The sequence below is a fragment of the Hyperolius riggenbachi genome, chromosome 10, assembly GCF_040937935.1.
Source record: "Hyperolius riggenbachi isolate aHypRig1 chromosome 10, aHypRig1.pri, whole genome shotgun sequence".
Taxonomy (NCBI): Eukaryota; Metazoa; Chordata; class Amphibia; order Anura; family Hyperoliidae; genus Hyperolius; species Hyperolius riggenbachi.
In genome coordinates this window covers 113,086,290-113,100,126 of record NC_090655.1, presented here as the reverse complement: position 1 = coordinate 113,100,126, position 13,837 = coordinate 113,086,290, and the positions used below count along the sequence as shown (strand labels likewise).

Sequence of the window (13,837 nt, the reverse complement as noted above, 5' to 3'; positions counted from 1 at the left end):
GTGGGTTGGGGAATTGTTTGGGCTGCCAGAGTGTCTACAACTGGGTACTGCCACAACTTTTCATTGGCGGCTGGAGTGAAAGTACTGCGCATGCGTGCTTTAATCGCGCATGCGCAGTACTTTCACTATTCAAAAAGTGTGGCAGTGGCAGAAAATATTTTTCTTTCAGGTAGGGTGTACACTCCCAAACAATCACAGCCGGCCGCCGTGATGACGCGAGGCGGCCGGCGTGTGACGTAATCCGCGTCATATGCGGAAGGAGCAGCCTGACACTCGGGAGAGTGTTGCCCGGGCTGCGGCCTGTCAGCCATTCCGGAGCGGGAAGAAGGAGAGGAGCCAGGACGCCGGCGTGGGACCTCCCGACCAGCACTGGGCTGGAGAAAGCCCCTGGTGAGTACAACTTTTATTTTTTAGATGAGCTCGGAGTCCCTTTAAGCAAAAAGAACATTAAGGCTCGTCTCAATTTTGCTAAAAAACAACTCAATGATTGCCAAGACTTTTGGGAAAATACCTTGTGGACCGACGAGACAAAAGTTGAACTTTTTGGAAGGTGCGTGTCCCGTTACATCTGGCGTAGAAGTAACACAGCATTTCAGCAAAAGAACATCATACCAACAGTAAAATATGGTGGTGGTAGTGTGATGGTCTGGGGTTGTTTTTGCTGCTTCAGGACCTGGAAGGCTTGCTGTGATAGATGGAACCATGACTTCTACTGTCTACCAAAAAATCCTGAAGGAGAATGTCCGTCCATCTGTTCGTCAACTCAAGCTGAAGCGATCTTGGGTGCTGCAGCAGGACAATGACCCAAAACACACCAGCAAATCCACCTCTGAATGGCTGAAGAAAAACAAAATGAAGACTTTGGAGTGGCCTAGTCAAAGTCCTGACCTCAATCCTATTAAGATGTTGTGGCATGACCTTAAAAAGGCGGTTCATGCTAGAAAACCCTCAAATAAAGCTGAATTACAACAATTCTGCAAAGATGAGTGGGCCAAAATTCCTCCAGAGCGCTGTAAAAGACTCGTTGCAAGTTATCGTAAACGCTTGATTGCAGTTATTGCTGCTAAGGGTGGCCCAACCAGTTAGGTTCAGGGGGCAATTTTCACACAGGGCCAAGTAGGTTTTGAGGTTTTTTTCTCACTAAATAATAAAAACCATCATTAAAAACTGCATTTTGTGTTCAATTATGTTATCTTTGACTAATAGTTAACGGTTTTTGATGAGCAGAAACATTTAAGTGTGACAAACATGCAAAAGAATAAGAAATCAGGAAGGGGGCAAATAGTTTTTCACATCACTGTATTTTCTAATACACAGTAAATAGCAGTGGTGTAACAATAGGGGGTGCAGAGGTTGCGACCCCACCAGGGCCAGAGGGGCCCTCCCTCAACCGCAGTGTTAGCGCTTCAATGGTGCTATGCTGGCAATGATCACTTCTATATATGCTTTGAGGGCTTGTTCACAATTTTTAAAATCGCCCACAAAACTCTTGTGCAATGAATCTTTATGAGAACTTGAAGTTTCATATCACTGCGGTTTGTCCGCTGTTCGTTTAGCAAAGCGGTGCCTGTACCATTTTTGGGGCGATTTTGCCTCAATGGAAGGTATAGGAAAAACGCAAACGCTCACAAAATCGCTTTGTGCATCGATTGCGTTCGCATTTTTAAGAATAAATACATTGTATTTATTCTTTTCCAGTCAAAGCGTTCACTTCCTGACTTGCGTCAGGGAGTGAATTCTAAAACCGCCCTGGAAAATCGCTTAGAAAAGCGCTTTTACCAGAAACAGCCAAAATTCTCCAGGCGCAATTTAGCACCTGAAGGGGGGAGCATGTAAAACGCTGGCTTTTGCAATTTTGTTTTTAGGTGTGAATGAGGCCTGAGAGATGTTTACACCTCTCTCATACTGTGGTTGTCCTTGGCAGGTTTTGTTTAGTCCATATGAATTGCTATGTATACAATGCTTGGGGGCCCAATGCAAAACTGGTAACCGATGGTAGCTAAAGTAGTAAAGTAGATGCATGACTGTCATCTGTAACCTGCGCTGCACAGGACCCGGCACCTTCTATGCTTTTAAAGATAGTCTTGTCTCACTGGCTGCTGTTTTCAATGGCACATCTTTCTCTGTATGTTATACCTATGTATACCTTATTTAACCATTATTCATTCACTATTTTCACGGGTATTATTTTGTTTGATTACAGTTCTATGGCTGTGAGCAAGCTAGAACCAGAGCTTCAAGAGTCTATCCGGAAGCAGCATGGAGGCAAAGTTCAGTATGTTTACTTCAATAAAGGCTTATAACCTCCAAATCCACAGAGCTCCACACAGAGGACGCACAACAAAGACCCACTTTGTCCTCTCACAGCCAAAGGACTCTCTAATTCCCTGGAAGTCGGCTCAAGCCACAACTGTGTTCTTTTCAGTTCTGGATAGAGTTGGGGAGGGTTTTAAAGGACACCAAAGCTGAAAAATATAGGAGAAACGGGGGAGCTGTCATGTAGTGATGCCCGTCTTGGCAACCCGGAAGAGGGAGACGGAGAGCAATTAGCAGGATCGGAGGGGCAGAAAGGAGAATGGGGAAAGTGGTGGGCATCAGGACGGCTCACCCAGTTTCTCCTATATTTTTCGCCTATGGCATCCTTTAACCGCCATCAAGTTGCTAAAGTAACCATAAAGTATAACTGGGCAATATAAACTGAGTTTATGATAATTAACTATGTAATCAGAGGTTGTCTTCAGTGATAGCGGTTTGTCTAAATGTTCAGTCATTCCAGAGACTGAAGAAGATGTAAATGTAGCTGGGAGTGAGGTGAGCTGAGCTGCTAAGCTTCCTTGTTAATCAGTAAAGTCATTCACTACATTAAAGGACCAGTAGAAGGACTGGAAATGTCAAATGAAATTACTTTTAGTCTGACACAGGAGAAGTTTGGCTGTCACTTTTTAAAAAATATAAAAATGTATTAAAAATACATAAATATATTAAAATATATAAAAATGTAGCAGAAATCAGATGCTTAAAGTGTAGCTGAGACCAGTAAAATAAAATAAAAATTATGTACCTGGGGCTTCCACCTGCCCCCTTCAGGCTGATTGGCCCCTCGCCGTCTTCCCACACCGCCTGGATCCTCCGCTAGGCGGCCCGCTAATTCTGTGCAGTCCAGCCGTGCAAGCTCCTGCAGGCACAACATTCTCCTGGTGACGGGAGCGCAATGGGGTGCACGGCCAGGCCGATCATGTGCAGTGCGCCCTGACAGGCCGAATTACCAGGCTGCCTAGCGGAGGATCCAGGCGGTGTGGGAAAGACTTTGAGGGACTGATCAGCCTGAAGGAGGCTGGAAGAAGCCCCAGGTATGTATAATTATTTTTTATTTAAGTCCTTTCAGGTTTCTTTTAAGAAGAGGGAAGCCTCTGGATCCTGCAGAGGCATCCCCCATCCTCCTAGCCCTCACTGTTGCTGCACGCGGACCGCTGAAACACTTGTCAGATATGTCACGTAGCTGTGCTCCTCTTTTTGCACAAGCCAGACTGTGCCTGTGCAGTAAACTGGAGCCACTTGTGTGCGGCGTGACTGTACACATGCAGGTGCAGGACGGCTGCGCTCCTGCACAAAAAGGAGCGGGTCGCAATCTTCAAAAAGGGTCCTAGGCAGTGCTGGACTGGAGGAGGACGCAGGAAGCCTCAGCAGGATCCAGGGGCTTTTTACCTCTTCAGTGTAAGAAGGGACTAGCTAAAGTATCCATTCAAAGTATATTCATTATATATACTCTAAAAGTACACATAAACAGTACAATTTTTTCACCCAAATGCGATCCCCTTTCGATTCAATTTTAATGATAGAATTGTATAGAAAATTCGCCATTTATGAAGGCAACCAATAAGGAAAGATTCTTTGGTCAACTGATAAATAGGATAAAATCGATCCGAAAGTTGGATTTTATTTTCAAAGTTGAAGAAAGAATCGTACAGTAAATGTGAACAAGCGAGAATTACCTTCCGTATATTTTAGATCATAAAAAATTGCATTGAAAGATTGCATTTAGTAACGTTTGCATAGATTTGGTAAGATTGTACAGTCAAGATTGTATCATTGATGGGAACCTTTAAGCAGGCCATACACACAGCTATTTTTACCTGCAGATTCGATCACTCTGATCAAATCTGTAATGCGGTGAACCATATCGATCTTAACTTTGATCAATTTGCTGCAAAAGTGGATTGAAATTACAATCAGAACGTACAATAATTTTTAATCGGTTGATGGTAGATCGACAGCCCATAGCATTGCACTGGATCGAACAGTGCAAAGCTGCAGTTCGATAGATTTTCAATAAATTTCATGCTGGAATCTATTGAAAATCTGTCAATCCCTCTCTGAACGCAATGAGATTGTGATCAGAGAGGGATTGTTCTTTTAGCCACATTGGATGACATTCTGAACGTGTATGGTCAATTCTGGAGTCATGTTTTATTGTGCTGTTTTTACTGAAGGGAGCCTCTGATTATATAGTTCATCATATGTCCTGTTCCTAACTCCTCCCCATTTATTTTCTAGTGATACTCTGGGTAGTAACATGATCCCAGTGTGTCGACAGGACGTGAGGGGTGGCTAGGATGCTACTAATGAGCATTTTTCATTCTGTTCCTGTTGGCGATAGGTGTATCTCACTTCCTCTCCTAGTGACACCTGTGTCATAAAGCCTTTTCTATTGTTATTAGTATTATTTTGAATTTGCAACTTTATATTTTCCCAAAAGTTCACCTCCTATTGTACAATAAAACCAAAGAAATTAAACAGTATTTGTACAAATAAAAAAATCTGTAAAATATTAAAATGTGTTTTTGTTTCTGGCTGGTAAACAATATAATAGAACAATACATTTTGATGAAATGATACTCCTTTGCAATACTGGAAGAGCTGTGTGACTTATTATAAAAAAACAAAAAAACATTTTAAACAGAAATGTTGACTCTGCATGCGCTGTAAATTTCCTGTAAAACGCTCAAATGCCTCTTTTCCATGTCTGACCGCTTCTGTCAGCAGGACAGGAATTTCCTTGTGCTTTTGGGCTCTGTCCATGAGAGAAAACTTCTAACAGCCATTGCATCAGTGCAGTAAGTGAGGGGTCAGCAGCTCTGGGCACAGAAGTACTGGCTTGTAGTATGGCCTGCGGTAGGCCGCATTCTGCTGTTGGGGCACCGGTGGTCTATCACTTTGTCCTGACTCGTCTGCTGCTGCCTGAGCTCAGCAGAAAAACTGAGGTCAGACTGCTGACTGGGTTGTCTTGACCAACTGAATTACAAGTCCAGCTGGACAGAATTACCGTTTAGCTATTCATTTGCATGCCATTTCACACACAGCACCACATTTTACAGTCACACTTAACGTACACCTGGAGTGAGAGGGATATGGAGGCTGACATATTTATTTCCCTTTAAACAATGCAAATTACATTTAGCCATAGACCCTAAACAATCCTGCAGATCAGATGTTTCTGACTAAAGTCTGACTGAATTGGCTGCATGCTTGCTTCAGTTGTGTGTGGTTCACATACTACTGCAGCCAAACAGATCAGAGGAACTGGCAGGCACCTGGTATTGGTTAAAAGCAAATAAATATGGCATTCTCAACATGCCCCTTACTTCAGGTTCCCTTTAATTCCCAATAATTGTATTGTTAGTGGCCACCTTGTTTTCAATAGATTAGACATTATATTGAATAGTAACATTTAATCTAATAAAAAATCTTTTGAAACAATGACATTTGTGATCAATGTTACAATCATAATATTGGTTGAATACAGATTGGACATGCTGGTTCTTTGCCCCCTACTACCCTCTGGGAGATCAAGTGAACAGGGGATAGGACATCTGCAGGCAGCAGCAGTGTACTGTTGAGGTTCTGTGTGGCTTTGTATTATGCCAGGTAGTATAATGCTAGCACCTGCAGCTGTGAGAACAATATTGACTAAATTTCTGCTGAAATCTTGTCTGAAATCTTTTGGGGCAGAGTGTTAAATGATTAATATCTTGAAGGTGTCAATCATTTAGCTGATCTACCACAATTCCAATAGCCTATTTTTAGCAACCTTCATTGTGTTCTCATATGAACGAAGTAAAGGTTATTGTCACTCATTAGTAGATTTATTTTAACCAGTTCCTGCCCCATGACTTGAAAATTAATCACTGCACTCTCCTCCCTACAAAATCCTAGAAAACAATGTTTATTTATCACTGAGCTGATGAAAACTCTACAGAAAAAAAATTACAGCAAACCCCTTTCCTTCCCCCAGGGAATCCATTGGCAGGGCTAGTGAGTAAACAAGTGTAAAATAAACATTCCAGGAGAAGACAAATGTAACAACTGAGTAGGGTATACAATCTGTTACTAATACATTATGAACCCAAATGAACTGTTTAACCACTTGCCGACCACTCCACTCTAATTGGTGTGGACGCGGTGGCAGCCCGAGGACCGTTCAATTGGCGTGTAGTCCTGGGGCAGGGTTTTGCAGGAGATCTCCACTTGAATGACTGAGTCACCCAGCGTCGATCGCTACTAGAATTGTTAGATGGCAAGACTGTGACATGGCTGTCCCCCTGGGAGGCTCAGGAGCGATTGGATGTCATAGGCTTATGCCTATAAAAAAAATTGTAAAATGTATTATGAATAAAAAATCCCAAATATATATAAAAATAAAAAACAGGGCAGCAGCGATCAGATCCCACCAATAGAAATCTCTGTTGGTGGGCAGAAAAGGGGGGGGGATCACTTATGTGCGGAGTTGTATGGCCCTGCATCAAGCCCTTAAAACTGCAGTGGCCTAACTTGTAAAAATAGCCTGATCACTGGGGGGGGGAAGGGGGGGGATAAAGCCTGTGGTCCTTACGTGGTTAAAGAAACAGGAGAGATGGACAAATAAAATGTGTGTTTAAAGTACAATAGAACTGTGTACATTTACATTAAAGCTATAATGTATATGAAGAGGCATTATTGTGGAAAAATTATCAGCTTTTATTCACATTTGAGAAAAAAAGTGTCCAGTATAAAATTATACCCTTCACAAACTGTCAGTCTGTGGAAAAATCCCAAGTTCTATACCATTCCAAATAGTCCAAGCTGTTCTACAGTATCCTAATTACCCTGATTAATTGGGAACAGCTGTTTTAATCAACTCAACAGGTAAAAACAGCAGCTCTCTGCAGTTGATTTGTGGACAGTCATGGCTAAGACAAAGGAGCTCTGTGAGGACCTGCGGCTGCGCTTTGTGGCTGCTCACAAGTCAGGAAAGTACTACAAGGCAATTTCTAAATGTTTTCAAGTTCCAGTGGTTACAGTGCAAAGTATTAAAAAAATACAAGATGTTCCGAACTGTGGGAAATCTCAGAGGACGTGGTGGGAAGCCAAAAGTGACACATGATGGCCAGGAGGATAGTGAAAGAGGTGAAAAAGAATCCAAGGATCACCACCAAGGCCATCCTGGTGAATCTGCTCTCTGCTGGTGGCAATGTCTCAAGGCAGACAATCCAACAGACACTACACACTGGAAAAAAGGAGAAGCCTTCAACCCAAAGAATAACATCCCCATTGTCACACATGGTGGTGGGAACCTAATGCTTTGGGGGTGTTTTTCAGCCAATGGACCAGGGAACCTAATCGCAGTAAATGGCACCATGAAAAAAAGAGCAAAACATGAGGATTCTCAACAAAAACATAAGGCAGTCTGCAGAGAAACTTGGCCTTGGGCACCAGTGGACATTTCAGCATGACAATGACCCAAAACACACAGCAAAAGTGATGAAGAAATGGTTAGCAGACAACAACATTAACGTTTTGGAGTGGCCCAGCCAGAGTCCTGACTTGAATCCAATTGAAAAGCTGTGGAGGTAACAAAAGATTAGGGTGATGGCAAGTAGACCCTCCAACCTGAAAGATTTGGAGCTCATTGCTAAAGATGAATGGACAAAAATACCTGTGAAGACTATGCAAAAGGCTGTTCTGCAATTATAGGAAGCGTTTTATTGCTGTAATAGCCAATAAAGGCTTATTGAGGAGGGTATGAATACATTTGGAATGGACAATTTTTACTCAAATCTCAATAAAAGCTGAGAATTTTTTTCCCCTCAATACGAGTCGTAATGCCTCTTGTACATCGTCTTATCTTTTTGGAAACACCTTTGTCATTTCCTGTCAAAAAATTACTTGCTGGTTGAATCCAGGGCTGTGAAGTCGGAGTTGGAGTCGTTGATTTCATAAACTGAGGAGTCGGGAGTCGGATGATTTTTGTACAAAATCCACAGCCCTGTTTAAGCATTAGGCTAAGGAGTCAGAGTCGAGGAGTCTGAGCCATTTTGGGTACTTGGAGTCGGAGTCGTGGTTTCATAAACTGAGAAGTCGGAGTCTGAGTTGCAGTCAGAAGATTTTTGTCCCGACTCCACAGCCCTGGTTGAATCAAAGTAACAAAGTCAAAATTTGGCAGCGGTATGAATAATTATGGGCAGCATTGTAGTTGTGATTATTATTTATAAAGTTATTGCCATAGTAATCAGCGATGAATTGTCAAAACGACCAGGTTAGGGAAGTGGTTAAAAAGTCACACAGGTTTGACTGGATTACACGTTCTCCAACATAAGGGGGTAAGGTAGAAACTTTACACCTCTCTGCGAGAATACCTATGCCACAATTATTATGTAGTTATTGAACACATCTTCCACATTGCTTTATAGAGTATGTAGTCAACTGTACCTCAGAGGACCACACCGATTAATCCTGACCATAATCCTAGTCCAATGCCCCTACCATAGTCGAAGGACAATTTTGGGGATTTGGGAGAAAACCAGAGTGTCGGGGAAAACCACACAAATACGGGGAGAGCATTCAAACAAAATGCTAACTATTCAAGTGTATAGGGCCACAGAGGAGTTTGTATTTGGTGTTGAACACAAACCATACTCGAGGCCGGATACCAATCATGGTTGTTTCTTTTTGGGTTGGGATATTTTTCTTGCCTTACATTGGTCCTGTGACCCAGTCCACTGCACCTTGCATTGTTCTTACAGTACAAAAAAGTAATTGGTGATTTAATGCTTCACGAATGGACTGAACCAGCTGAAAGATCAGCTTTCATTTCTGTTAATGGATGGTTAGTTGCTATGCGTTACATCTCATCCTTCCAGTGTACCACATTATAAAAGCCTTTATATGCCTCTTGGCCTATATTTAGCACAATGGAGCAAATGGTCATTTATCATATACTGCGGATACCAAACATATTCCTCATTATGCCTGAGAATATAATGTTCTCAAATGTATTCACAGAGTGACCTTCTTCTACAGAGATTGCACTGTCAGCCAGAGGAATGGGGCTGTAGCTTTCTTCATAACCACATCAGAGTCTTTCTTCTCCAGACTGTGTAAGCCCAGACAATATAATGCATTTACTGAGCCAGATGAAACCACTCTGGCATTTACTATACAAAATACTTAGCACTAAAATGGTTACATGATAAAATACTTATGTTTATGAGCTTTAGGGGGAGTCCATCCAAAATGGGTGGCTGGTGGGAGCTTGAATTATGTACCCGATTCCCACAGTATAGCTCAAGCCCAAACAATTTTATGGTATTGGAAACAGTAGAGAGTAGAACCTTTCTCAGGCTCTTAAAGTGAACATGAACTGAGTAAAATTATTTAAAATAAACACATGATGTACCTGCAAATGAATAGTACATCCTTATCTCGCTGTTAGTTCCTCTAAGAGGCTCACCATTTTTTCTTACGATTCCTTCCAGTTATGACAAGATTTTATCAGAACTGAAATATATCAGTTGCTGCCAGTTATAACAGAAAGGACAACTGATGAGCAAGCTAATGTCCATGTTCCCTATGGCTCAAGTGGGCGATATTACGGTTTTAATGGCCATTTTCAAAATGGAGGAAAGAGAATTCCATTGATGACAGTGGACAAATAGAATGCAGGAGAGGAAAAAGAGATTGATGAGCATTCTACACAGGACTGTAATGATATGCTCAGCTGCCTGTGCAGGCAGGCAGCTTTTTGACCATTGTTCAGGTCTGCATTCTGCAGGTCTCTGGAAGAGAGACCTTTTGTCAGTTTTTCAGCTTGCTGTTGCTGAGGAATTTGCATACGTTTGTCATGCAAATTACCTAGCCACATCCCTTGTAGGCCTGCTCTATATATACCATGTGATATCACAGAACTTGGCTGGTCATAAGGATTCCTCCTGTGAAACACTCTGGAGAGTGTCAGCCTTGTTCATTGTTTGAATATCAGCTTAGAGTAATACCTGGAAACTGCACTGGGCAGGTTTCCCTAGTGCAGTTAGGATTGCTTATCTGTTTTGTTTGTCTGTTGCGATTGTCCTGTCCCAGCGGTGGTCGACAGGAAATCGTTCTGTGTGTCTGGGTGCTAACCGTGTTCGCGTTTAGCTAGCGTTTGTTATTTTCCGTATCTCCTCATTGTATGATTTGCTGTGCCTTTGCTACTCTCGTGCTCTGCCTTGCTGTAACCTTGTGTCACGTCTGGCGATCGCACCTCTTGCGATCGCGTTCCTACTTCATATCTGCTGTGGTGTGTGCACCGTCGCGGGTTGGCGAATAGTTTGGTGCACACACATACAATCTGTCTCTGTGCTCATTCTCAATCGCCTCTCTTGCGATTGCGTTCCGTCCCTTTGTGCAATTCCTGTCTGGCGTGTGTGGTAGGGCAGAGGAGCTATTCCTCTGCACTCCACAGCTCCCCCTGTCGACAGGAATTTCCCTCTACAGGTGCATTGCACCTTCTGCTGGGTTTCTGCAAATGATACGTTTGTGGAGGATTTCCGCAGTGTCAGCGCACACGTCTTGTGCGCTGATCACGGAGAGAATTCCACAAACGTTACAAGGACTCTGTGTATGTATTGGTGGTTTTTGTTATGGATGGGTGTCAAAGTGGAAAGGAAAAAAGTGCCCCATTTAGATACTTACCTCAGTAAAGCGGAGCCACTGGATAATCCATAGGCTTCCGTTTCACCTCCACCAATCCAGTGCTGGACCCCCCGAGCCTCTTTGACAAGGACTTGTCAAGAGGTGTGTACAGCTTTTGCACCTACGCAGTACTTTGGCTCAGCTTTTTTCACCGAGGTGCAAGGCATCCTGTGCAGTGCAGCAGCGCTTGATCTACGGGAGCGCGGCTGCAAACTTCCAGAGGGTCTCGTTGCTGGACTGATGGTCTCGAGAGGACCGAGGTAAGTATGGAACTTTATCTCTTTTGAAAGAAGTTTATTTTGAAGAACAAATGCAGCCAGCGCAGCTCCCAGATTGAGGAGTCTTTATTTGAGGTGCTGATTTTTTTGTTTACCGTTATAGTCTGGCGCACAAAATGACACATTCACTATTCACTAAAAGTATTCACTATTTGCCTCCAGCACTGACCAGCCGGTAATTCACAATCTGCATGCAGTAGCATTGACAGATGTAGCAGACAGCCAATAGGGAGAGACAGATAGCCTTCTTCTCACCCCATTTGATCCGATACTCTAGAGGTCGAGATTTCAGAATGCGGAAAAGGAGACCTTTAACTATTTCTGCCGCCCAGGCGGCTGCTCTGCTGCGGTGCCACGCTTCGGCGCGATCGCCCTGGGATCAGTGAACGGGAACATGGTTCCCAATGACCGATCCGTGTCCACAGCAGAAAAACCGAAGCACTCACCCTTGTGCTTCCGCTTAGTGAGAAGCACAAGGAGAGAAAAAAAAATTCAAGGTGGCCATCTTGTGGCCAAATAGTAAAACTACATCTACATATTTTTTACATTACAATTTACACATATAATAACATTAAAAATTAACTGTTTATTTCCCACACCAAAATATTACCCAAATAAAATTTTTAATGAAAAAAAAAATAAATTACAATAAAAAAAAAAGACATAAATAGTTACCTAAGGGTCTGAACTTTTAAAATATGCATTTGAAGGGGGTATACTACAAACATTTTTTAAATTATAAGCTTGTAAATAGTGATGAACGGAAAAAATGCACCTTTATTTCCAAATAAAATTTTGGCACCATACATTGTGATAGGGACAAAATGTAAATGGTGTCATAACCGAGACAAACGGGCAAATAAAATACATAGGTTTTAATTATGGTAGCGTGGATTATTTTGAAGCTATAATGGCCGAAAACTGAGAAATCATGAATTATTTCCATTTTTTTCTTATTAATCCTGTTAAAAAGCATTTATAAAAAAATAATTCTTAGCAAACTGTACCACCCAAAGAAAGCCTAATTAGTGGCGAAAAAAACAAGATATAGATCAATAAGTTGTGATAAGTAGTGATAAAGTTATTAGCGAATGAATGGGAGGTGAAAATTGCTCTGATGCATAAGGTGAAAAATCCCCTGTGGGCTGAAATGGTTAAAAGGGCTTTTCTGTATCCCTTTAGATGTGCATATCTATATACTGGTATTCAGAATACCTCCCTCTAGTGACTGCATCACAACTAAAGGGATGCCCTGGACATAAAAAACAGACTCATGCACACCACTTGTGAGAAGACTCGCAGCTTCCTGCCTGACCTGCTCCGCAACTGGTGAGACTACCAAACAGGAATTCGTGAACTGAAGCATGTTTTTTTTTGTGTGGTTTTTTTTGGGGCATATTACCAAACTTCTTCCGCATGCGGGAAATCAAATCTGAATTTGGAAATCTTAGTAAATTTGGACGGAGCTTTCATGGGAATCACTAGAGGACTACAAGGACCAAGTGACCAATGCTGCAGCACTGTTATCTATATTATGTAGGGTATTTTATTCTTTAGTAAGCTGCACTATGATGACTGGGAGGCAGCCCTCTAGTTAGTATTTGTTGGGCATGATAGGGGCTTCAATTGTCATCAGGCAGGGAAGCAGATATATGACCATTACGGTTTTCCATATTGAGTTTTCTAAAGTCCCTGCTGTGTGCCATATACGGGTGGCTGGTCGTATTTTGCTGTCTGCAGCTTCAGTTTAATACAGCCTTGGCTTTATTGGTGCTTCATGTGGGAGACAGAAAAAAAAATCACATTTATGGCTTTGATCATCTTATTTTTCTGAACATTTGAAAATAATACCAAACAAAACAAAAGGAAACCGAGTAAGGCAGAGCAAGAAAAACAAAATGTTCACAAGACAGAGGTTTAAACACTGTGAGGAAAAAACAAGCGTGGAGATGAAAATACCTGATATTCAGGCAGTGTCCCTGGCTGAGGACGATGCTACGTGCAGTGCAGGAGGTACCACTCTACGGTACTTACACTGTACACAACTTGCATTTAACTTCTTCTAAAGCCTCATCTACATGGTACAATTTTACAACAGATCAACTGATCTATTAGATAATTTCCATACGGTCCAATCGGATTGCGATATAGTTTGCAATCGATTTTGGGTACATTGGGTATCAATGCAAAATCTATCGCAAAATTGATCAGAAAGAATTTGGACGTCTTCACACGATGCAATTTCTTATTGGATCACCGGTCGATCTGTCGGAAAATTGTACCGTGTAGATGAGGCTTTATGCCTTAGCTGTTGCCGAAACAGCCCAGGGAGATGTCAACAGCTCTATATTTACATATAAAAGCCCTCAGAGATCTGCTCAGTGTTTTAGAGCTCTTTCACACTGTGCAAGTTGCGTAATGCAACGCTAGCAAAAAGTTGCACCATGCATTAGACATGCTAAGGGACTATACAGTGAAGCATATAGTACAATGTAAGTATGCTTCACTGCCACTTTAAATGCAAGCATTGTGTGCATTAGTGCGTTGGAAGACGGTGCACTGCACTTGGTTTG

General features: G+C 42.2%; 1 protein-coding gene across 2 annotated transcripts in view; it reads left to right on the top strand.

Moving 5' to 3' along the window:
• The window catches only part of SFXN2 (sideroflexin 2), a 106,177-nt gene extending 101,343 nt beyond the window's left edge, over nt 1–4,834 (top strand). For both annotated transcript variants that reach the window (XM_068257546.1, XM_068257545.1), the window contains exon 12: nt 2,204–4,834. In XM_068257546.1, the coding sequence (XP_068113647.1) occupies nt 2,204–2,303 (100 nt within the window). In that variant the 3' untranslated portion in view covers nt 2,304–4,834. The remainder of the gene's footprint in view (nt 1–2,203) is intronic.
• The last annotated feature ends 9,003 nt before the right edge of the window (nt 4,835–13,837 follow it).